Consider the following 22757-nt stretch of genomic DNA (forward strand, 5'->3'; position numbering starts at 1 on the left):
TTTAAATTAGCCTGGGTTTTATTCTGAGGGAGGTGTGATACGTCATTTCCCGGTCACAACTAGTGGACTTGTTTACGTGCTGCTGTGCGGTTTGTTGCTAACGTTACTTTGCTACCTGCCAACTTTACGGTTTTTACTTTATAATTACCGTTTTATATATTTTTTAATTCCCCTTGCTTGACTTTCTTCATTCAACTTTTTCACCCTGGCCGCTTTATCTGGACATGGTTCTACGAGCCGAAGCTAAGTAGTAACATTAACATTGCCTTCTAATTGCAGTCATTGTATTCATAATATACAGGAGAACGACCGCCTTATTTTGAGGATAGCCGTGCTGCAAGCCCAGCTTCAGACGCAATCGTTAGGCAAGGGGTCATTTCAGTGTAGGAAAGGATGAAACAGCGTCTGTGCCACCAGTAAGTACAGATAGTAGTATAAATCCCCTCACACAGTCCCCGCTGCCGGACAATTTTCTCATGGCTTCTGGAAGGAAATGCTGTAGTAATGTTCAACCGGTGTCGCTCATTCAGCCGGCAAACTTCCAACCGGTTCTCCCCATTAAGCAACGAGTCAGAGTCAGAGGCCGAGCCTTCTCTGGTCTCTCCTTCACCCGTTACGGGGTATGAGACGCCGAAGCCTCCCACCATTAGCGCTGACAAATTGAAAACCCTAGTCATTGATGACACCATTACCCGCAGTATTAGACTTAAAAATTGTTATCCAGCGATCAAACACTGTTTACCAGGGGGCAGGTCTACTGACATTAACTTCTTTGGGGTAGGGGGCAGTATTTTCACGTCCGGATCAAAAGCATGCCCATGGTAAACGGCCTGCTACAAAGCCATAAAAGCTAGAATATGCATATTATTAGTAGATTTGGATAGAAAACACTCTGAGGTTTCTAAAACTGTTTGAATGATGTCCGTGAGTATAACAGAACTCATCAGGCAGGCAAAAACCTGAGAAAAAAATCCAACCCGGAAGTGGGAAATCTGAGGTTGGTCGATTTTCAACTCAGCTTCTATTGAAGATACAGTGGGATATTGATAATGTTGCACTTCCTAAGGCTTCCACTAGATGTTAACAGTCGTTAGAACCTTGTCTGATGCCTCTACTGTTTAGTGGGGCTGAAGGAGAGAGGATTGAGTCAAGTCTGCCATGAGGTGACCATGCACGTTCATGTGAGAGCGAGGTCTGTTCCGTCGCAATTCCTAAGACACAGGAATACTCCGGTTGGAACATTATTGAAGAATTATGTTAAAAACATCCTAAAGATTGATTCAATACTTCGTTTGTCATGTTTTTACGGACTGTAATATAACTTTAACTTTTCGTCCGTACTTTCCGCTGGACTTGCCCGCGCGTCGTGAGTTTGGAAAGTGTACTGAACGCTAGAACAACAAGGAGGAATTTGGACATAAATGGACATTATCGAACAAATAAAAACATTTATTGTGGAACTGGGATTCCTGGGGGTGCATTCTGATGAAGATCAAAGGTAAGTGAATGTTTATAATGTTACTTCTGACTTCTGTTGACTGCATATGGTGGCTGTATTTGTGTCTTGATTGGGCTCTGAGTGCCGACTCAGATTATTGCATGGTTTGCTTTTTTTGTAAAGCTTTTTTGAAATCTGACACAGCGGTTGCATTAAGGAGAAGTGCATCTAAAATTCCATGCATAACAGTTGCATCTTTTAGCAATGTTAATTATGAGTATTCCTGTAAATTGATGTGGCTCTCTGCAAAATCAAAGGATGTTTTGTGACTTCTGAACGTAAGGCGCCAATGTAAACTCAGATTTTTGTATATAAATATGAACTTTACCGAACAAAACATACATGTATTGTGTAACATGAAGTCCTATGAGTGTCATCTGATGAAGATCATCAAAGGTTAGTGATTCATTTTATCTATATTTCTGCATCCTCTCTTTGGTTGGAAAAATGGCTGTGTTATTCTGTGAATAGGCACTCACCTAACATAATCGTTTGGTTTGCTTTCGTCGTAAAGCCTTTTTGAAATCGGACACTGTGGCTGGATTTACAACAAGTGTATCTTTAAAATGGTGTAAAATACATGTATGTTTGAGGAATTTTAATTGTGGGATTTCTGTTGTTTTGAATTTGGCGCCCTGCAGTTTCACTGGCTGTTGAAGAGGTGGGACGCTACCGTCTCACGTAACCTAGAGAGGTTTTTAAGGCTAATCTGAAGATGGTGCTGGCTAAAGCTAAAACTGGCGAGTGTAGAATATATAGGAATATTGTTATCCACATCGGCACCAACGATGTTAGAATGAAACCCTCTTTCTCTTGGCCCTCTTTCTGGGACTCATCTGCAAACAGGACCAAGCCTGGCCTGCTGAGGAGTGACGGACTCCATCCTAGCTGGAGGGGTGCTCTCATCTATGAACATAGACAGGGCTCTAACTCCTCTAGCTCCACAATGAGATAGCCAGCCTGCCAGCTTAGTGGAGTCTGCCACTAGCACAGTCAGTGTAGTCAGCTCAGCTATCCCCATGGAGACCGTGTCTGTGCCTCGATCAAGGTTGAGCAAAACATGGCGATGTTCACCTTAGCAATCTCACTGGAATAAAGACCTCCATTCCTGTCATTACTGAAAGAGATTGTGATACCTCACATCTCAAAATAGGGCTACTTAAATGTTAGATCCCTCACTTCAAAAGGCAGTTATAGTCAATGAACTAATCACTGATCATAATCTTGATGTAATTGGCCTGACTGAAACATGGCTTAAGCCTGATGAATTTACTGTGTTAAATGAGGCCTCTCCTCCTGGTTACACTAGTGACCATATCCCCGCGCATCCAGCAAAGGTGGAGGTGTTGCTAACATTTACGATAGCAAATTTTAACTTACAACCCCCCCCCCCCAAAAACTGCATTTTCATCTTGTGAGCTTCTAGTCATGAACTCTTATGCAGTCTACTCAATCACTTTTTATAGCTACTGTTTACATGCCTCCTTGACCGTATACAGCATTCCTCACGGAGTTCCCTGAATTCCGATCGGAACTTGTAGTCATGGCAGATAATATTCACATTTTTGGTGACTTTAATATTCACATGGAAAAGTCCAGAACCACTCCAAAATGCTTTCGGAGCCATCATCGACTCAGTGGGTTGTCCAACCTGTCTCCGGACCTACTCACTGCCACAATCATACTCTGGACCTAGTTTTGTCCCGTGGAATAAATATTGTGGATCTTAATGTTTTTCCTCATAATCCTGGACTATCGGACCACCATTATTACGTTTGCAATCGCAACAAATAATCTGCTCAGACCCCAACCAAGGATCATCAAAAGCCATGCTATAAGTTCTTGAACAACCCAAAGATTCCTAGATGTCCTTCCAGACTCCCTCCAACTACCCAAGGACTTCAGAGTACAAAAATCAGTTAACCACCTAACTGAGGAATTAAATTTAACCTTGCGTAATACCCAAAATGCAGCCGCACCCCTAAAAACATTTGTCATATACAGAAAATACCCGAGCCCTGAAGCAAGCTTCTAGAAAATTGGAACGGAAATGGCGCTACACCAAACTGGAAGTCTTCCGACTAGCTTGGAAAGACAGTACCGTGCAGTATCGAAGAGCCCTCACTCGATTGAGGAGAATAAGAACAATCCCAAATGTATTTGATACTGTTGCAAAGCTAACTAAAAAGCAGCATTCCCCAAGAGAGGATGGCTTTCACTTCAGCAGTGATACATTCAAGAACTTTTTTGACGAAAAGATCATGGATCATTAGAAAGCAAATTACTGACTCCTCTTTAAATCTGCGTATTTCTCCAAAGCTCAGTTGTCCTGAGTCTGCACAACACTGCCAGGACCTAGGATCAAGGGAGACACTCAAGTTTTTTAAATACTATATCTCTTGACACAATGATGAAATAGTCATGGCCTCTAAACCTTCAAACTGCATACTGGACCCTATTCCAACCAAACTACTGAAAGAGCTGCTTTCTGTGCTTGGCCCTCCTATGTTGAAAAAAATAAATGGCTCCCTATCCACCGGATGTGTACCAAACTCCCTAAAAGTGGCAGTAATAAAGCCTCTCTTGAAAAAGCCAAACCTTGACCCAGAAAATATAAAAAACTATTGGCCTATATCGAATCACCCATTCCTCTCAAAACACTTTGAAAAAGCTGTTGCGCGGCAACTCACTGACTTCCTGAAGACAATGTATACGAAATGCTTCAGTCTGGTTTTAGACCCCATTATAGCACTGAGACTGCACTCGTGAAGGTGGTAAATTACCTTTTAATGGCGTCAAACCAAGGCTCTGCATCTGTCCGTGCTTCTAGACCTTAGTGCTGCTTTTGATACTGTCGATCACCACATTCTTTTGGAGAGATTGGAAACCCAAATTGGTCTACACGGACAAGTTCTGGCCTGGTTTAGATCTTATCTGTCGGAAAGATATCAGATTGTCTCTGTGGATGGTTTGTCCTCTGACAAATCAACTGTACATTTCGGTGTTCCTCAAGGTTCCGTTTTAGGACAACTATTGTTTTCACTATATATTTTACATCTTGGTGATGTCATTCGGAAACATCATGTTAACTTTCACTGCTATGCGGACGATACACAGCTGTACATTTCAATGAAACATGGTGAAGCCCTAAAATTGCCCTCCCTGGAAGCCTGTGTTTCAAACATAAGGAAGTGGATGGCGTCAATTTTTTAAACTTTTAAACTCGGACAAAACAGAGATGCTAGTTACTCTGGACCCTGATCTCTCTTTGGATGAACATATCAAGACTGTTTCAAGGACATACTTTTTCCATCTATGTAACATTGCAAAAATCTGAAACTTTCTGTCAGAAAATTATGCAGAAAAATGTATCCATGCTTTTGTCACTTCTAGATTAGACTACAGCAATGCTCTACTTCCCGGCTACCCAGATAAAGCACAAAATAAACTTTAGTTAGTGCTAAACATGGCTGCTAGAATCTTGACTAGAACCAATAAATGTAATCATATTACTCCAGTGCTAGCCTCTCTACACTGGCTTCCTGTTAAGGCTAGGGCTGATTTCAAGGCTTTATTGCTAACCTACAAAGCATTACATGGCTTGCTCCTACCTATCTTTCCGATTTGGTCCTGCTGTACATACCTACACATACGCTATGGTCACAAGACGCAGGCCTCCTTATTGTCCCTAGAATTTCTAAGTAAACAGCTGGAGGCAGAGCTTTCTCCTATAGAGCTCCATTTTTATGGAATGGTCTGCCTATCCATGTGAGAGACGCAGACTCGGTCTTGACCTTTAAGTCTTTATTGAAGACTCATCTCTTCAGTAGGTCCTATGATTGAGTGTAGTCTGGCCCAGGGGTGAATGGAAAGTCACTGGAGCGAGGGACCGCCATGCTGTCTCTGCCTGGCCGGTTCCCCTCTCTCCACTGGGATTCTCTGCCTCTAACCCTATTACCGGGGCTGAGTCACTGGCTTACTGGTGCTCTTCCATGCCGTCCCAAGGAGAGGTGCGTCCCTTGAGTGGGTTGAGTCACTGACGTGATCTTCCTATTGGGTTGACGCCCCCCTCGGGTTCGTGCCGTGAGGGAGATCTTCATGGTCTATACTCGGCCTCGTCTCAGGATGGTAAGTTGGTGGTTGAAGATATCCCTCTAGTGGTGTGGGGGCTGTGCTTTGGCAAAGTGGGTGGGGTTATATCCTGGTTGGCCCTGTCCGGAGGTATCGCCGGACGGGGCTACAGTGTCTCCCGACCCCTCCTCTCTCAGCCTCCAGTATTTATGCTGCAATAGTTTGTGTCGGGGGGCTAGGGTCAGTCTGTTATATCTGGTGCATTTCTCCTGTCTTATCCGGTGTCCTGTGTGAATTTAAGTATGCTCCCTCTAATTCTATCTTTCTCTCTCTTTTTCTCTGAGGACCTGAGCCCTAGGACCATGCCTCAGGACTACCTGGCCTGACGACTCCTTGCTGTCCCCAGTCCACCTGGTCGTGCTGCTGCTCCAGTTTCAACTGTTCTGCCTGCGGCTATGGAACCCTGACCTGTTCACCGGACATCCTGCCTTTTCCTGGACCTGCTGTTTTCGACTCTCTCTCTACCGCACCTGCTGTCTCGAACTCTGAATGATTGGCTACGAAACGCCAACTGACATTTACTCCTGAGGTGCTAACCAGTTGCACCCTCTACAACCACTGTGATTATTATTACTTGATCCTGCTGGTCATCTATGAACGTTTGAACATCTTGGCAATGTACTGTTATAATCTCCACCCGGCACAGCCAGAAGAGGACTGGCCACCCCTCAGAACCTGGTTCCTCTCTAGGTTTCTTCCTACGTTCCTGTCTTTCTAGGGAGTTTTGCCACCATGCTTCTACATCTGCATTGCTTGCTGTTTGGGGTTTTAGGCTGGATTTCTGCAGAGCACTTTGTGACATCAGCTGATGTAAAAAGGGCTTTATAAATACATTTGATTGATATTCTCAAGCGGAAGTAGTTTGTTGTGTTAATTAAACTCCTCTATATATCCTCCACTGATGACTCCCCCACCTCAATTAAGGGGACTATCTGAGTTTTAAAAAACACTCCTACTTTATGAACCCAAAACCAAACCCGAGCCTTCACCAGGATAATGACTTGTCTTCAGACCTGAGCACTATTTGAAAGCCTCTTACACACTCCAAAATGAGAAAATGCTTAGCTGCCTGCTTCAAGTCATGGATGAGTGTCCACAAGCCATGAGCTTTCGTACCAACTTGCGTTCACTGCATACTAAATGTTGCACTACCAATGAAAGTGTGCTGATCCCCTTGGGTCCTATGCAGACCTCTGTGACTGAAGTAAGCCACTTTCATCCACAATCACGTCATTCCGTCCAAGAGGAACTGTCATTTCTATGCAGTCCCACATGGTATCGATTGGTTTGGGTCTTAAGACTCCAGAGGACCGTGCGTGAACAAACAAACACACCACACCCCCACACAGGCAGCCTGTGGGCCTCTCCTAAGTTCCCATGGTAATGTGAAGAGGAGCCTACCTGGGTTCTTTGTGGTCAGAGATCATCCCTCTGGGCCCTTGGGCTGCTGGGACAGCAAACTGAGCAATCTGTGCCTCCTGCTTCAATCCCATCATGCCCTTACCCTCCTGCAGGCGTGCGATCTGCTCCTGCTGTTCCCGGAGGAGCCTCCTCTGCTCTGTGATGGTCTGCTGCTGGCTGGCGTGGCGACGCTCAAACCGTCCTCCACGCAACTCTGCACTACGAGAACGGGGGACAGCACCTACACTGCCGTCCCCACCTTCCTCACCCCTCTGCCGTGCTCGCCTCAGCTCATCTATTGAATAGAACAGACCTTTATCATCCATTGTGAAATGTTGCACATAATTTTAAAAATATTGGTAGAAGGGTTTTCCCTAATCACTGATATATTTCAACATCTAGGTAGGAGTTTCCCCTAATCACCAATATATTTTTCAACTACTTTGGTTGGAACAAATCATTTTTTGTTGTTGAAATTTCCCCTAATCACGGATAAAGGGTCATATACAGTATTTCAACTTCTACTTTGATCACTCACCTCCACTCAGAGCCGCGTGACGCCGTGTCACCTGCCAGGGAAGGGTGGGCTGGACCACAGCCCCCAGCTGTCCGTTACCTTGACAGGCAGGAGATGGGGCAGGGCCAGCAGGTCGTGACTCCACCTGACCTTTCTGCAGAGACAGTTGAGGGTCACATGAAAATAGGATGAAGCTGATCATCTAGCTTGAAGCTGCTGTGCCTTTTCCACCTTTCCTAATTCTCTTTTCCTCTCTTCCTTAAGCTCTATTCAACTATCTATTTCTTTCTGTTAGCTCCTTCCTCTCTCTCTCTGAGGAGAAAGCGAACCTTGCAGTGTTGTGAATATCTCGTCATGCAGGGAACGTTTCTCTCCCCGGACGATAAACTCAGTGAGAAAAGTGCGGGCCAACTCATGCGAGGAGAGGAAGTCTGAAACAGAACTTGTTTATTCAGGAAATAGTCATAGACTAATATATGACTTCACCAAATTAATACAAAAAGCACATTTATTGCCTCGCAGATTCATTTGACCCTTTGGAGAATTAGCTAATGTTTATTTCATAATTACACATAGTTACTACCTTCGAGACTTCAGTCTCTAATGTGACACACTCCAGCAAATGTACATCCAATATCTGTCATGTTTTGTGTGTCCTCCTATGCATCTATGCCTGTGCTTTGTTTGTGTTCACTTTCTTCAGTGGGAGGGGTCTACAAGTGTCACTCACCAGTTCTGTGGTCTGTGATTGGTCAAAAGTCTCAGGAAGGGCTGTAATTTGCTCAGGAGCAGGTGTCTCAGGAGCCTTGAGTTTCCCAGTTGCCGCAGCATTGATCAGTGAGGCCATCTTGTACCGTGTTTCTTCCTGCTGTGCAAACAGCTCGCGGCGTCCTCTCGCCGCCCGACACCACAACCGCCAATCACTCAGGCATCGCCTTAGCATACGCCTCCGGTCACTCTCCATCGCCACCTGGCAGCGTCTGAGGGATTACAACGATAAGCGCACTATTAGAGACAAACACCTGCTGTGACTGTGATGAGCTTGAGGGCCAGATTTGCTAATTGTCTTCACCAGGTGTTTGCAGGCACCTATTTATTTGGCACGTTTTCTGTGGGTTCATGAGTCAGATTTAGTGTTGAAGCTTAGGTAGCATAAATGTAAACACATATAACATATTTGCATTAGAATAAGCATCAAAAGTCCCAATGCAAAGTTACCTCACTTTTCTGTTTTTCAAGTTATTACATAATAGTGATCAGAGTTCAAAAGAATGCGAAGTCATGCTGGAAAAAACATTTGCGGGCTGTGACATAATATGGAGGACGCGGCAAGCCAGCCTATTCCCTATAATGTAAACTCCAACAGAAATCATTTCAAATTAAACCATATTACACACAAGTGTGTAACCTGTACAAAGTGAGGTGTGAAATGGAAATGTGTTTCTTGCATATGCCACTCCCCCTGTGACACCCTTATTTTACCTTATTTAACCAGGCAGGCCAGTTGAGAACAAGTTCTTATTTACAACTGCAACCTGGCCAAGATAAATCAAAGCGACAAAAACAACAGAGTTACACATAAACAAACGTACAGTCAATAACACAAAAAAAATGTAAAATACAAAGATCGACAGTTGAAGTCGGAAGTTTACATACACCTTAGCCAAATACGTTTAAACTCAGTTTTTCACAATTCCTGACATTTAATCCCAATAAAAACTCTGTTTTAGGTCAGTTAGGATCACCACTTAATTTTAAGAATGAAATGCCACACTAATAGTAGAGAGAATGATTTATTTCAGCTTTTATGTCTTTCATCACATTCCCAGTGGGTTAGAAGTTTACATACACTCAATTAGTATTTGGTAGCATTGCCTTGAAATTGTTTAACTTGGGTCAAACATTTTGGGTAGCCTTCCACAAGCTTCCCACAATAAGTTGGGTGAATTTTGTCTCATTCCTCCTGACAGAGCTGGTGTAACTGAGTCAGGTTTGTAGGCCTCCTTCCTCGCACACGCCTCTTCAGTTCTGCCCACAAATTTTCTATAGGATTGAGGTCAGGGCTTTGTGATGGCCACTCCAATACCTTGACTTTGTTGTCCTTAAGCCATTTTGCCACAACTTTGGAAGTATGCTTCGGGTCATTGTCCATTTGGAAGACCCATTTGCGACCAAGATTTAACTTCCTGACTGATGTCTTGAGATGTTGCTTCAATATATCCACATAATGATCCTTCTTCATGATGCCATCTATTTTATGAAGTGCACCAGTCCCTCCTGCAGTAAAGCACCCCCACAACATGATGCTGCCACCTCCATGCTTCATGGTTGGAATGGTGTTCTTTGGCTTGCAAGCCTCCCCCTTTTTCCTCCAAACATAATGATGGTCATTATGGACAAACAGTTATATTTTTGTTTCATCAGACCAGAGGACATTTCTCCAAACAGTACGATCTTTGTCCCCATGTGCAGTTGCAAACCGTAGTCTGGCTTTTTTTATGGCGGTTTTGGAACAGTGGCTTCTTCCTTGCTGAGCGGCCTTTCAGGTTATGTCAATATAGGACTTGTTTTACTGTGGATATAGATACTTTGTACCTGATTCCTCCAGCATCTTCACAAGGTCCTTTGCTCTTGTTCTGGGATTGATTTGCACTTTTCGCAACAAAGTACGTTCATCTCTAGGAGACAGAACGTGTCTCCTTCCTGAGCAGTATGATGGCTGCGTGGTCCCATGGTGTTTATACTTGCGTACTATTGTTTGTACAGATGAACGTGGTACGGGTTCTTTTGATTTTCTTTTGATTTTCCCATGATGTCAAGCAAAGAGGCACTGAGCTTGAAGGTAGGCCTTGAAATACATCCACAGGTACACCTCCAATTGACTCAAATGTTGCCAATTAGCCTATCAGAAGCTTCTAAAGCCATGACGTAATTTTCTGGAATTTCCCAAGCTGTTTAAATACACAGTCAACTTAGTGTATGTAAACTTCTGACCCACTGGAATTTTGGTACAGTGAATTGAACTATAAGTGAAATAATCTGTCTGTGAAAAATTACTTGTCATGTACAATGTAGATGTCCTTTCCGACTTGCCAAAACTATAGTTTATTAACAAGAAATGTGTGGAGTGGTTGAAAAACTAGTTTTAATGACCCCAACCTAAGTGTATGTAAACTTCCGACTTCAACTGTATGTACAGTGTGTGCAAATGTATAAGAGTAGGGAGTTAGGCAATAAATAGGCCATAGAAGCGAAAATAATTACAATATAGCATTAATACTGGAGTGATATGTGCAGATGATGATGTGCAAGTAGAGATACTGGGGTGGAAAAGAGCAAGAGGGTAAGTAATAATATGGGGATGAGGTAGTCGGGGGGGCTATTTACAGATGGGCTGTGTACAGGTACAGTGAGAGCAGGTAAGCTGCTCTGACAGCTGATGCTTAAAGTTAGAGGGAGAGATAAGACTCCAGCTTCAGAGATTTTTGCAATTCGTTACAGTCATTGGCTGCAGAGAACTGGAAGGAAATGCGGCCAAAGAAAGTGTTGGCTTTGGAGATGACCAGTGCAATATACCTGCTGGAGCGTGTGCTACGGGTGGGTGTTACCATGGTGACCAGTGAGCTGAGATAAGGCGTGGCTTTACCTAGCAAAGACTTATAGAGGACCTGGAGCCAGTGGTTTTGGCGACGGATATGTAGTGAGGGCCAGCCAACGAGAGCATAGAGGTTGCAGTGGAGGGTAGTATATGGGGCTTTGGTGATAAAACGGATGGCACTGTGCTAGACTACATCCAGTTTGCTGAGTAGTGTTGGCTAATTTATAAATGACATCGCCAAAGTCAAGGATCGTCAGTTTAAAGAGGGTATGTTTGGCGGCATGAGTGAAGAAGGATTTGTTGCGAAATAGGAAGCCGATTCTAGATTTAATATTGGATTGGAGATGCTTAATGTGAGTCTGGAAGGAGAGTTTACAGTCTAACCAGACACCTAGGTATTTGTTGTTGTCCACATATTCTAGGTCAGAACCGTCCAGAGTAGTGATGATAGTCGGGCGGGAGGGTGCGGGCAGCAATCGGTTGAAAAGAATGCACTTAGTTTTACTAGCATTTAAAAGCAGTTGGAGGCCACGGAAGGAGTGTTGTATGGCGTTGAAGCTCATTTGAAGGTTTGTTAGCACAGTGTCCAAAGAAGGGCCAGACGTATACAGAAGTGTCGTCTGCGTAGAGGTGGATCAGGCAATCACCTGCAGCAAGAACGACATCGTTGATATATACAGAGAAAAGAGTCGGCCCGATAATTGAGCCCTGTTGCACCCCCATAGATACTGCCAGAGGTCCGGACAACAGGCCCCCCGATTTGACACACTGAACTCTATCTGAGAAGTAGTTGGTGAACCAGGCGAGGCAGTCATTTGAGAAGCCAAGGCTATTGAGTCTGCCGATAAGAATACGGTGATTGACAGAGTCGAAAGCCTTGGCCAGGTCGATGAAGACGGCTGCACAGTACTGTCTTTTATCGATGGCGGTTATGATATCGTTTAGGACCTTGAGCGTGGTTGAGGTGCACCCATGACCAGCTCGGAAACCAGATTGCATAGAGGAGAAGGTACGGTGGGATTCTAAACGGTCGGTGATCGGTTTGTTAACTTGGCTTTCAAAGATTTTAGAAAGGCAGGGCAGGATAGATTTAGGTCTATAACAGTTTGGGTCTAAGGCGTCTCCCCCTTTGAAGAGGGGGATGACCGCGGCAGCTTTCCAATCTTTGGGGATCTCAGATGATATGAAAAAACGGTTGAATAGGCTAGTAATAGGGGTTGCAACAATTTCAGCGGATAATTTTAGAAAGAGAGGGTCCAGATTTCCTAGCCCAGCTGATTTGCAGGGTTCCAGATTTTGCAACTCTTTCAGAACATCAGCTGTTTGGAATTGGGTGAAGGAGAAGCGGGGAGGGGGTGGGCAAGTTGCTGCAGGGGGTGCTGAGGTATTGGCCGGGGTAGGGGTAGCCAGGTGGAAAGCATGGCCAGCCGTGGAAAAATGCTTATTGAAATGATCGATTATCATATATTTATCGGTGGTGACAGTGGTTCCTATCCTCAGTGCAGTGGGCAGCTGGGAGGAAGTGTTTTTATTCTCCATGGACTTTACAGTGTCCCAAAACTTTTTGGAATTAGTGCAACAGGAAGCAAATTTCTGTTTGAAAAAGCTAGCCTTAGCTTTCCTAACTGACTGAGTATATTCGTTCCGGACTTCCCTGAAGAGTTGCATATCGCAGGGGCTATTCGATGCTAATGCAGAAAGCCACAGGATATTTTTGTGTTGGTCAAGGGCAGTCAAGTCTGGGGTGAACCAAGGGCTATATCTGTTCTTAGTTCTACATTTTTTGAATGGGGCATGCTTATTTAAGATGGAGAGGAAAGCACGTTTGAAGAGCAACCAGGCATCCTCTACTGAAGGGATGAGGTCAATATCCTTCCAGGATACCCGGGCCAGGTTGGTTAGAAAGGCCTGCTGGCTGAAGTGTTTTAGGGAGTGTTTGACAGTGATGAGGGGTGGTTGTTTGACCGCGGACCCATTACACACGCAGGCAATGAGGCAGTGATCGCTGAGATCCTGGTTGAAGACAGCAGAGGTATATTTAGAGGGCAAGTTGGTCAGGATGATATCTAAGAGGGTGCTCATGGTTACAGATTTTGGGTTGTACCTGGTAGGTTCCTTGATCATTTGTGTGAGATTGAGGGCATCTAGCTTAGATTGTAGGACGGCCCGGGGTGTTACGCAAGTCCCAGTTTAGGTCACCTAACAGTACGAACTCTGAAGATAGATGGGGGGCGATCAATTTGTTTTTTACATTTCACCTTTATTTAACCAGGTAAGCTAGTTGAGAACAAGTTCTCATTTACAACTGTGACCTGGCCAAGATAAAGCAAAGCGACACAAACAACAACAGAGTTACACATGGAATAAACAAGCGTACAGTCAATTCACACATGGTGTCCAGGGTACAGCTGGGGGCTGAAGGGGGTCTATAACAAGTGGCAACGGTGAGAGACTTGTTTCTGGAAAGGTGGATTTTTAAAAGATAAGCTCGAATTGTTTGGGCACAGACCTGGATAGTATGACAGAACTCTGCAGGCTAACTCTGCCCCCTTCGGCAGTTCTATCTTGTTGGAAAATGTTATAGTTAGGGATGGAAATTTCATGATTTTTGGTGGCCTTCCTAAGCCAGGATTCAGACACGGCTAGGACATCTGCGTTGGCGGAGTGTGCTAAAGCAGTGAATAAAACAAACTTTGGGAGGAGGCTTCTAATGTTAACATGCATGAAACCACTGCTTTTACAGTTACAGAAGTCAACAAATGAGAGCGCCTGGGGAATGGGAGTGATGCTAGGGGCTGCAGGGCCTGGGTTAACCTCTACATCACCAGAGGAACAAAGGAGGAGTAGGATAAGAGTACGGCTAAAGGAACTGGTCGTCTAGTGCGTTCGGAACAGATTAAAGGGGGCAGGTTTCTGGGCACGGAAGGATAAATTCAAGGCATAATTTACAGACAAGGGTATGGTAGGATGTGAGTACAGTGGAGGTAAGCCTAGGCATTGAGTGACGAGGAGAGAGGTTTTGTCTCTAGAGGCACCATTTAAGCCAAGTGTGGTCACTGCATGTGTGGGGGGTTAAACAACAGGGCTAGCTAAGGCATATTGACTAGGGCTGGAGGCTCTACAGTGAAATAAGACAAAAAAATAGTAACCAAAACAGCAATAGACAAGGCATATTGACATTAGGGTGAGGCATGTGTAGCCGAGTAATCATAGGGTCCAGTGAGTAGCTAGGCGAGCTGGAGGCATGGAGATTCAGAAAGCTAGCAGGCCGGGGCTGGCAGCAGGCTAGCAGATGGGCCTCAGGGGGACGTCACAACGGGGAGCCTGTTGAAACCTCCTTCGGCGGTTACGTCGGCAGACCAGTCATGATGGATCGGCGGGGCTCCGTGTCGGCAGCAAAGGGTCCAGGCCAATTGGCAAAAGAGGTTATTGAAGCTCAGGGATTATCTGACGGATTCCTTTGGCTAGCCGAGAGATGGGCCTAGCTCGAGGCTAACTTCAGGCTAATTGGTGCTTACTTCGGGACAGAAACTCCCTCAGACAGTTACGTCGGTAGACCAGTCGTGATGGATCAGCGGGGCTCCGTGTCGTCAGCAAAGGGTCCAGGCCAATTGGCAAAAGAGGTTATTGAAGCCCAGGAATTGCTTGATAGCTCCAGGCTAACTGGTGCTTGCTTCGGGACAGAGACGTTAGCCAGGAGTAGCCACTCAGATAGCAGCTAGCTAACTGCGATGATCCGGAGTAAAAGGTTCAGAGCTTGCGGTAGGAATCCGGAGATATGGTAGAGAAAAGCAGGTTATACCTTGTCGGCTCGGGCATTCCATCCAGCAACCTTTCGATTTACTGGCCCAACGTTCCTAACCACCAAGCTACCTGCTTACAAGCAAACATTTATTGTTACAAATCAACTTGCAAGGTTGCTAGCCAACTAACCTGCTAACGTTTGCCCTACTAGCCTGGTAACGTTGCGTTAGCATTGTGTGAGTCAGCCAGTTGCTATCAACACCTAGTTTATAGCTACAATAAACTAAACCAATGTTTTGGAAATACATAATGCCATCTTACCAGTTATCAAATAACGTTACCGGTATATGCAGTTATAACAGCCAACAAGCCAGCTAAAATGTATTATTTTAGCCTGCTAGCTAGCTAACCACCACAGTCGACATAGCTAAGTAGCACGCCTGCCTGTGCTAGAACAACAAGTCTACCACAGGCAGGAACCCACAGAACACAACAACAAAAAGACAGATATAAAGTAGAGAGTGCAGAGACCTACCATTTGATGGCTGAGTTAGCTACCAAAGTCAAAGAGCCAAGGAGAGGCTAATCCAATAGTGATATCGTGAGGTAAAGCCAGTTATCTCCATCACTGCTGACAGTCGCAATGTACCGGTAGGAAATAGAGGTTGCAGGCATCACATCCACACTCGGCACAGCACCTGGTTTCAGTCAGTCTCATTCCGAATCCTGCCTTCCACTGGTTATACTAAGTCCTCCAGTGGGGAAAATAAGCAACGCATACAGTAGACGTGCGCACGGATCCCATTTTCTAATCCGCTCGATTTTGTTACGTTACATCCTTATTCTAAAATGTATTAAATTGTTTTATCCCTCATCAATCTGCACACAATACCCCATAATGACAAAGCAAAAACAGGGTTTCAGAAATTTTAGCAAATGTATTAAAAATAAACTGAAATATCACATTAACATAAGTATTCAGACCTTTAACTCAGTACTTTAACTCAGACCTTTGGCAGCGATTAAAGCCTCAAGTCTTCTTGGGTATGACGTTACAAGCTTGGAACACCTATATTTGGGGAGTTTCTCCCATTCTTCTCTGCAGATCCTCTCAAGCTCTGTCAGGTTGGTTCAAGTCAGGCTCTGGCTGGGTCACTCAAGGACATTCAGAGACTTGTTCCGAAGCCATTGCTGCATTGTCTTGGCGGTGTGCTTAGGGGTCGTTGTCCTGTTGGAAGGTGAACCTTCGCCCCAGTCTAAGGTCCTGAGTGCTTTGGAGTAGGTTTTCAGCAAGGATATCTCTGTTCTTTGCTCTGTTCATCTTTCCCTCGATCTTGACTAGTCTCCCAGTCCCTGACACTGAAAAACATCCCCACAGCATGATGCTGCCGCCACCATGCTTTACCGTAGGAATGGTGCCAGGTTTCCTCCAGACGTGATGCTTGGCATTCAGGCCAAATTAATATTTTATTTTTTATTTAACTAGGCAAGTCAGTTAAGAACAAATTCTTATTTACAATGACGTCCTACCCCGGCCAAACCCTAAACCGGACGACGCTGAGACAATTGTGTGCCGCTGCTATGGGACTCTCAATCACGGCCGGTTGTGATACAGCCTGGAATTGAACCAGGGTCTGTAGTGACGCTTCCATCTTGCGGTCGGAGGCCGAGCAGTTGCCATACCAGGCAGTGATGCAACCAGTCAGGATGCTCTCGATGGTGCAGCTGTAGAACCTTTTGATGATCTGAGAACCCATGCCAAATCTTTTCAGTCTCCTGAGGGGGAATAGGTTTTGTCGTGAGTCTGTCAGAGTCACCATTGGGTTATTGGCCACCTTCCTGACCAAGGCACTTCTCCCCCGATTGCTCAGTTTGGCCGGGCGGCCAGGTGGTTCCAAACTTCTTCCATTTAAGAATGATGGAGGCCACTGTTTTCTTGGGGACCTTCAATGCTGCAGACATTTTTTTAGTACCCTTCCCCAGATCTGTGCCTCGACACAATCCTGTCTCAGAACTCTACGGACAATTCCTTTGGCCTCATGGCTTGGTTTTTGCTCTGACATTCACTGTCAACTATAGGACCTTATATAACACAGGTGTGTGCCTTTCCAAATTATGTCCAATCAATTAAATTTACCACAGGTAGACTCCAATAAGGTGGAGAAACATCTCAAGGATGATCAATGGAAACAGGATGCACCTGAGCTCAATTTCGAGTCTCATAGCAAAGTGTCTGAATACTTATGTAAATATGGTATTTCTGTTTTTTAATTTTTATAAATATTTCTAAAACCTGTTTTCGCTTTGTCATTATGGGGTATTGTGTGCAGATTGATGAGTAAAAAATGTAGGGGTCTGAATACTTTCCGAATAAGTTAATAAATATGTAAAAACACAACTATGTTTGTAGTTATAGGTAACTAGATGGTTACCTATAACTAAGTTACTAAGTCTTTGATCACACTTTGGTGAGTAAAAACTCATACGCACCAGGCAGGTACTGCGTTTTCACTTTTTGAACTAAAGTGCCCTCCAAGCACACCAGGCGAGCTAAATCAAGTGTAATGACTGTATTATTGGGACAGAGTCCATTCTGTGCTTACCTGTTCTGGATTTGTAGCTCCTCCTCTGTTCTCTCCACCTCCCTCTGCTCTCTCCCCGCCCATACCAGCGCCCGCCAGGCTCGCCACGCCCTCAGCTCCCTCTTCCAATCACAGAGCGCCGCAGCCTTGCCCATCCGCACCCTCCTCTCCAACAGCACACAGTACCAGCCAGAGAAGTGCCTCTGCAGACACTGAAAATTTACACACACACGTTTGTTTTACTATCCTTGTGGGGATCAAACAATTGATTCCCATTCAAAATCCTATTTTCTCTAACCCCTAACCCCTACCGTAACTCTAAACATAACCCTAAACCTAACGCATAAGACTAAAATAGGCTCTTTCCTTGTGGGGACCCGCAGTGGTCCGTATTTTTTATGTTTTACTATCCTTGTGAGGATTTCTGGTCCCCACAAGGATAGTAAAAACCAAAACACACACACACACGATGCTGTGAATGCAAAAACTAAGCATACACACACACGCCAACCAACAGAACCCCGCCCTTCCCCTCCACACACAGTCTACTAACCTGCAGGTTGAGCATCGGAGTCCTGGCCTCTGCCTGCTGTAGTCTGTGTGACTCTGGTCTCTCTCTGTCCTGTTGTTTCTGTGTAGTAGAGAGTGAGGGGCCTGGCTGGAGCACCAGAGAGCTCTTATTAGCTGCAGTCTTCCTGGCAACCCTCTCCCTATGGGAGACATCCAGAACGTCAGACCTACAGGACCCTGACCTAGCACTGAACAGACTGGCTTATTTTAAAGACACAACATTCTGAATAATAATGAGGTGGGTGCTTATATTTGTCCCATTTCAAAAATGGAAATGTGTTTTTTGTATATCCCACTCCCCGAGACACCCTCGGAGAGTGCGCTCACGGCCAGGGATCAGCCATTATTGACAGCGACCCTGGAGCAATTAGGGTTAAGTGCCTTTCTCAAGGGCACATCAACAGATCTTTCACCTAGTTGACTCAGGGATTCAAACCAGCGACCTTTTTGGTTACTGGCCCTACGCTCTTAACCGCTAGCCTACCTACTGCCCCGAATAAGAGTTTATTGCAGGGGCGTAATACAGGTTATTGTACCAGTGTGTGAAGTTATTCCTCAGTTTCCATGGTTACTAATTTACCTGGTTAGCTGCTCCAGGTTCCTCCTCTCCTCCATCTCGCGGCGCAGTCGCACCATCTCCTGCTGCACCATTTCCTCCTGTCTGCGCGCCTCCTGCCTCCTCCGCCTCTCCCCCTCCTGCTCCCTTCTACGCGCCTCCTCCCTGGCCTGCCTCCGCGCCTCCCTTTCGCTGTACAGCCTCTCCCGCTCCGCATCCCGCATTGCACGGTTCTCACGTACCTGGAATGAGAAAAGAATAAGGAATTATGTCATAAAAGAGAGCAGGAAGTATGAATGGAAGCCAGCTGTTGTAGCAAACAGTTTCATTAATTTCCATTCACTGGGCCATTTGGCTCCCAATGCAGATACTACAGTCAGTGTAGCTTAAACTTTGTCGGGAATTTTGAGACTGTCCAATCCTGCTTTATGTCAACCTGGTTTTGTACCTGTCGTTGACGCGCCTCCATGGTGAGGCCCATCCCCCTTCTCTTCATCCTGTCTCGCTCTTCTGAGTCTAGTGCCAGATCCTGCACTGTCCCAGAATCCACCACTTCCCACTCCATGAGGTCTTGAAGGAAGTTGTTGACCACTGAGCTCTCCTCCTCCTCAGCCAGGTGGGAATAAAGGTCTGAGAGAGAGACGGAGGGTGTATGACGTATTAACTAAACTTTAGAAAACAAGGTATAGCCGGAGGTGTGAGTTCCACTGTTTGCTAGAGAATGTCAGATGGAAGGTAAGAGTTAAGTGTTGTTGTGTAGGTTAGTGTCTCTGTACCATCAAAGTTACTGTAGTCCAGGGAGACAGGCTGGGCAGGTGCCATGGCTGCTGGACTGTTCTTCTCAGGGGAGACAATCACATCCTCCTCCATCTCCAGTTCCAGACGCAACTTGCTGTTCATCCACTCACTAAGAAGAGCCTGAGCTAAAGGAAAAATGTCCATAACTCCATTTGTAACGGCCTGAGATACTTGTGTGTGTGTGTTTGGGGGGGGGGGGGGAATAGCCTACCTTCCCCGTATGCTTCGTCATGATCCAGCAGCTGCTCTGTATTTTTTAGTGCCATTGTCTGGCTGCTTATCCCTGAATGGGGCTTCTTCAGGGAAAACACCTCAGTCAATGCAAAGTCTGAGGTCATTTCCACTGTCTATGGACACAAAAGTACACGTCATGAATACATATGGCCTTATAGACAGACATAGCGCAATAACATCCACTGAACGCACGCACACACACGCACAAGCAGACATGCACACACACACACATACAGTCCATCTCCGGTTTCAGGAGGTACAGTGAGACAAAGTGAAAGAAAGAGCTCTCACCTTCTGCCATGGGTCAATATCCCCATTACTGTGCCTCACCTGTTATTGTAGAAAATTTGTGAAGATTAGGATTATTAAAATTCTATTTATCAGGCAGAGAGTTCAGAGAAGGAGCAAAGAGGGCCTATCAAAAAGAAAATGTGGTACTTTGTCACTTCAGCTTTAGTCATTACTATGCCCAGGCAGGTTCACAGACTGCGAGTGTGGTAAACAGGTGTCTGCAAAACCAAGAGTCCAGCCAATGCCTAATGTCTGAGGATTATTTTTAAGTAGAGCTCAGACAGTGCCTAATGTCAGCAGATTATTTCAGATGAATTTCCAGTAGCAGTTGAATAAAGTACTTATCTGACTAAGACTGCTCCAAGTATCCCTGTGTCACCCTGATCACTACTAGTGGGTCTCAGAAAGGCCATTTAAACTTTAAGGGTTCTTCAGCCTTCTCCGGTCACTGAGACATATAAATCCATACGTTCTGAAGCACCACTTTATTTCTAAAGATAGCTTTGAGGTCACTTTTATTATGTACATCCTACATCGTTTTTTCCCAGTAAGGAAGTGTCTGAGCGATGGAGACAGAAAATGTATAGAAAAGTTGTTTGCAGTCATAGACCGGTGGGGGAAATATATAGTTTAATGACCTTTTATTTAACTAGTCAACTCAGTTAAGAACAAATCCGTATTTTACAATGACGGCCTACGGGGAACACTGCCTTGTTCAGGGGCAGAACGACAGATTTGTACCTTGACGGCCTACCGGGGAACACTGCCTTGTTCAGGGGACTCGATCCAGCAACCTTTTGATACTAGCCCAACGCTCTAACCATTAGGCTATCTGCCGCCCTGTAATCAATGAATGATTTGTGCACCACTTTCTAGGTGACAGTCATCAACATTTTACTTTACCTCACACCTGTCAAAAGTACACACAATCATTAACACCTTACCTTATTTGCAGTGGGGTTTTTAGTCTTCGTGAATCTTTTCCAGCGAAACATATCAGGGTTATGCGAGAATGCCATTTTTTAAGCCAAGAAATAGCTTGTACTTTTTACCTGGCTAATACAGAAAAACATATGTCAACCGATATCAAAGTTATATTAACCACAACTTATAACACTAAACTTACAGAAAAAAAACGTAGAAGTCCATTTTTTTTAAGCTAATACAAAAGTAATGTATTGCTAGTTGTACAGTTGCTGGTACTGCGGCTGCTCAATGCGCTGAAAATAGAACGAGGTGCGTGGGTAATGTAGTCAATTAGCCAAGTTCATCAAACGCACTGGCTGCTTGACAGTGGCATTAGTAAACTACAAGTTCCATTTTAACTTTTAATCATCCGAAGCGTCTGGTAACTATAGTAACTTTGGACCCTTCCCCAAATGTTAAACATTTGAGTGTTGTAAAAAGACGCCAAAATCAACATTGAATGTACAAAGTCCACACAACAATATCATAGTCCCACAGAAAAAGTTTGCAGATCTTATAAAGTATGCACACACTCTCAGTAATGTTTATTCAACAGCGAATTTGATATTCTAATGAGATGCAAACGCCCAAAATGATGACCTTATATAGAACTGACCAAGGCGCGTGCTGCTCAATAATCCGCGACCTGCGTTGGTTTCTGGCAGTGGTGTAAAGTACTTAGGTAAAAATACTTAGTCGTTTTTTGGGTATCTGTACTTTACTTTAATATTTATATTTTTGGCAAATTTTACTTTTACTTCACTCCCAAAGAAAATAATGTACTTTTTACTCCATACATTTTCCCTGACACCCAAAAGTACTCATTACATGACACACTTGTCAAGAGAACATCCCTGGTCATCCCTACTGCCTCTGATCTGGCAGACTCACTAAACACAAATGCTTGATTTGTAAATTATGTCTGAGTGTGCCCCTGGCTATCTTGTCAATAAAAATAAACAAATACAATTGTGCTGTCTGGTTTGTTTAATATAAGGAAGTTTAAATGATTTATACTTTTGATACTTAAAACTTCTTATGGCTGCAATCCCGTTAACGGGATGATATGACAACAGCCAGTGAAAGTGCAGGGCGCCAAATTCAAACAACAGAAATCTCATAATTAAAATCCCTCAAACATACATGTATCTTATACCATTATTAAAGGTAATCTTGTTGTTAATCCCACCAAAGTGTCCGATTTCAAATAAGCTTTGCAGCGAAAGCACCACAAACGATTATGTTAGGTCACCACAAAATCACAGACAAACACAGTAATTTTTCCAGCCAAAGACAGGAGTCACAAAAAGCAGAAATAGAGATAAAATTAAATCACTAACCTTTGATGATCTTCATCAGATGACACTCATAGGACTTCATGTTACACAATACATATGTTTTGTTCGATACGATATCCAAAAACCTCAGTTTACATTGGCGACATGTTCAGAAATGCCTCCAAAATATCCGGAGAAATTGCAGAGAGCCACGTCAAATAACATAAATACTCATCATAAACTTTGATGAAAGATACATGTTTTACATTTAATTAAAGATACACTTGTTCTTAATGCAACCGCTGTGTCAGATTTCAAAAAGCTTTACGGCAAAAGCACAATATTCAATCATCTGAGAACAGCGTTCAGCCACAAAAGGAAGCCATACAGTTACCCGCCAAATTGTGCAGTCAACAAAACTCATAAATAGTATTATAAATCTTTACTTACCTTTGCTGATCTTCATCGGAATGCACTCCCAGGACTCCCACTTCCACAAGAAATGTTTGTTTTGTTCGGTAACGTCCATGACTTATGTCCAGATAGCTATTTTTGTTAGCGTGTTTGGTAAACACATCCAAAGTCAGGAAGCGC

General features: G+C 44.4%; 1 protein-coding gene across 1 annotated transcript in view; it reads right to left on the minus strand.

Annotated features, from left to right (window-relative positions):
- Positions 1-21132, minus strand: part of ccdc191 (coiled-coil domain containing 191) — a 29467-nt gene extending 8335 nt beyond the window's left edge. The window contains exons 1-11 of the mRNA XM_055881967.1: positions 20865-21132; positions 19921-19959; positions 19607-19742; positions 19374-19520; positions 19046-19227; positions 18622-18839; positions 18025-18181; positions 17493-17683; positions 8278-8527; positions 7569-7701; positions 7031-7325 (exon numbers count right to left, since the gene is read on the minus strand). Of these exons, the coding sequence (XP_055737942.1) occupies positions 7031-7325; positions 7569-7701; positions 8278-8527; positions 17493-17683; positions 18025-18181; positions 18622-18839; positions 19046-19227; positions 19374-19520; positions 19607-19742; positions 19921-19959; positions 20865-20939 (1823 nt within the window). The 5' untranslated portion in view covers positions 20940-21132. The remainder of the gene's footprint in view (positions 1-7030; positions 7326-7568; positions 7702-8277; positions 8528-17492; positions 17684-18024; positions 18182-18621; positions 18840-19045; positions 19228-19373; positions 19521-19606; positions 19743-19920; positions 19960-20864) is intronic.
- Between the last annotated feature and the right edge of the window lie 1625 nt (positions 21133-22757).

Source organism: Salvelinus fontinalis, chromosome 25 (assembly GCF_029448725.1).
Source record: "Salvelinus fontinalis isolate EN_2023a chromosome 25, ASM2944872v1, whole genome shotgun sequence".
In the NCBI taxonomy this organism is placed as follows: Eukaryota; Metazoa; Chordata; class Actinopteri; order Salmoniformes; family Salmonidae; genus Salvelinus; species Salvelinus fontinalis.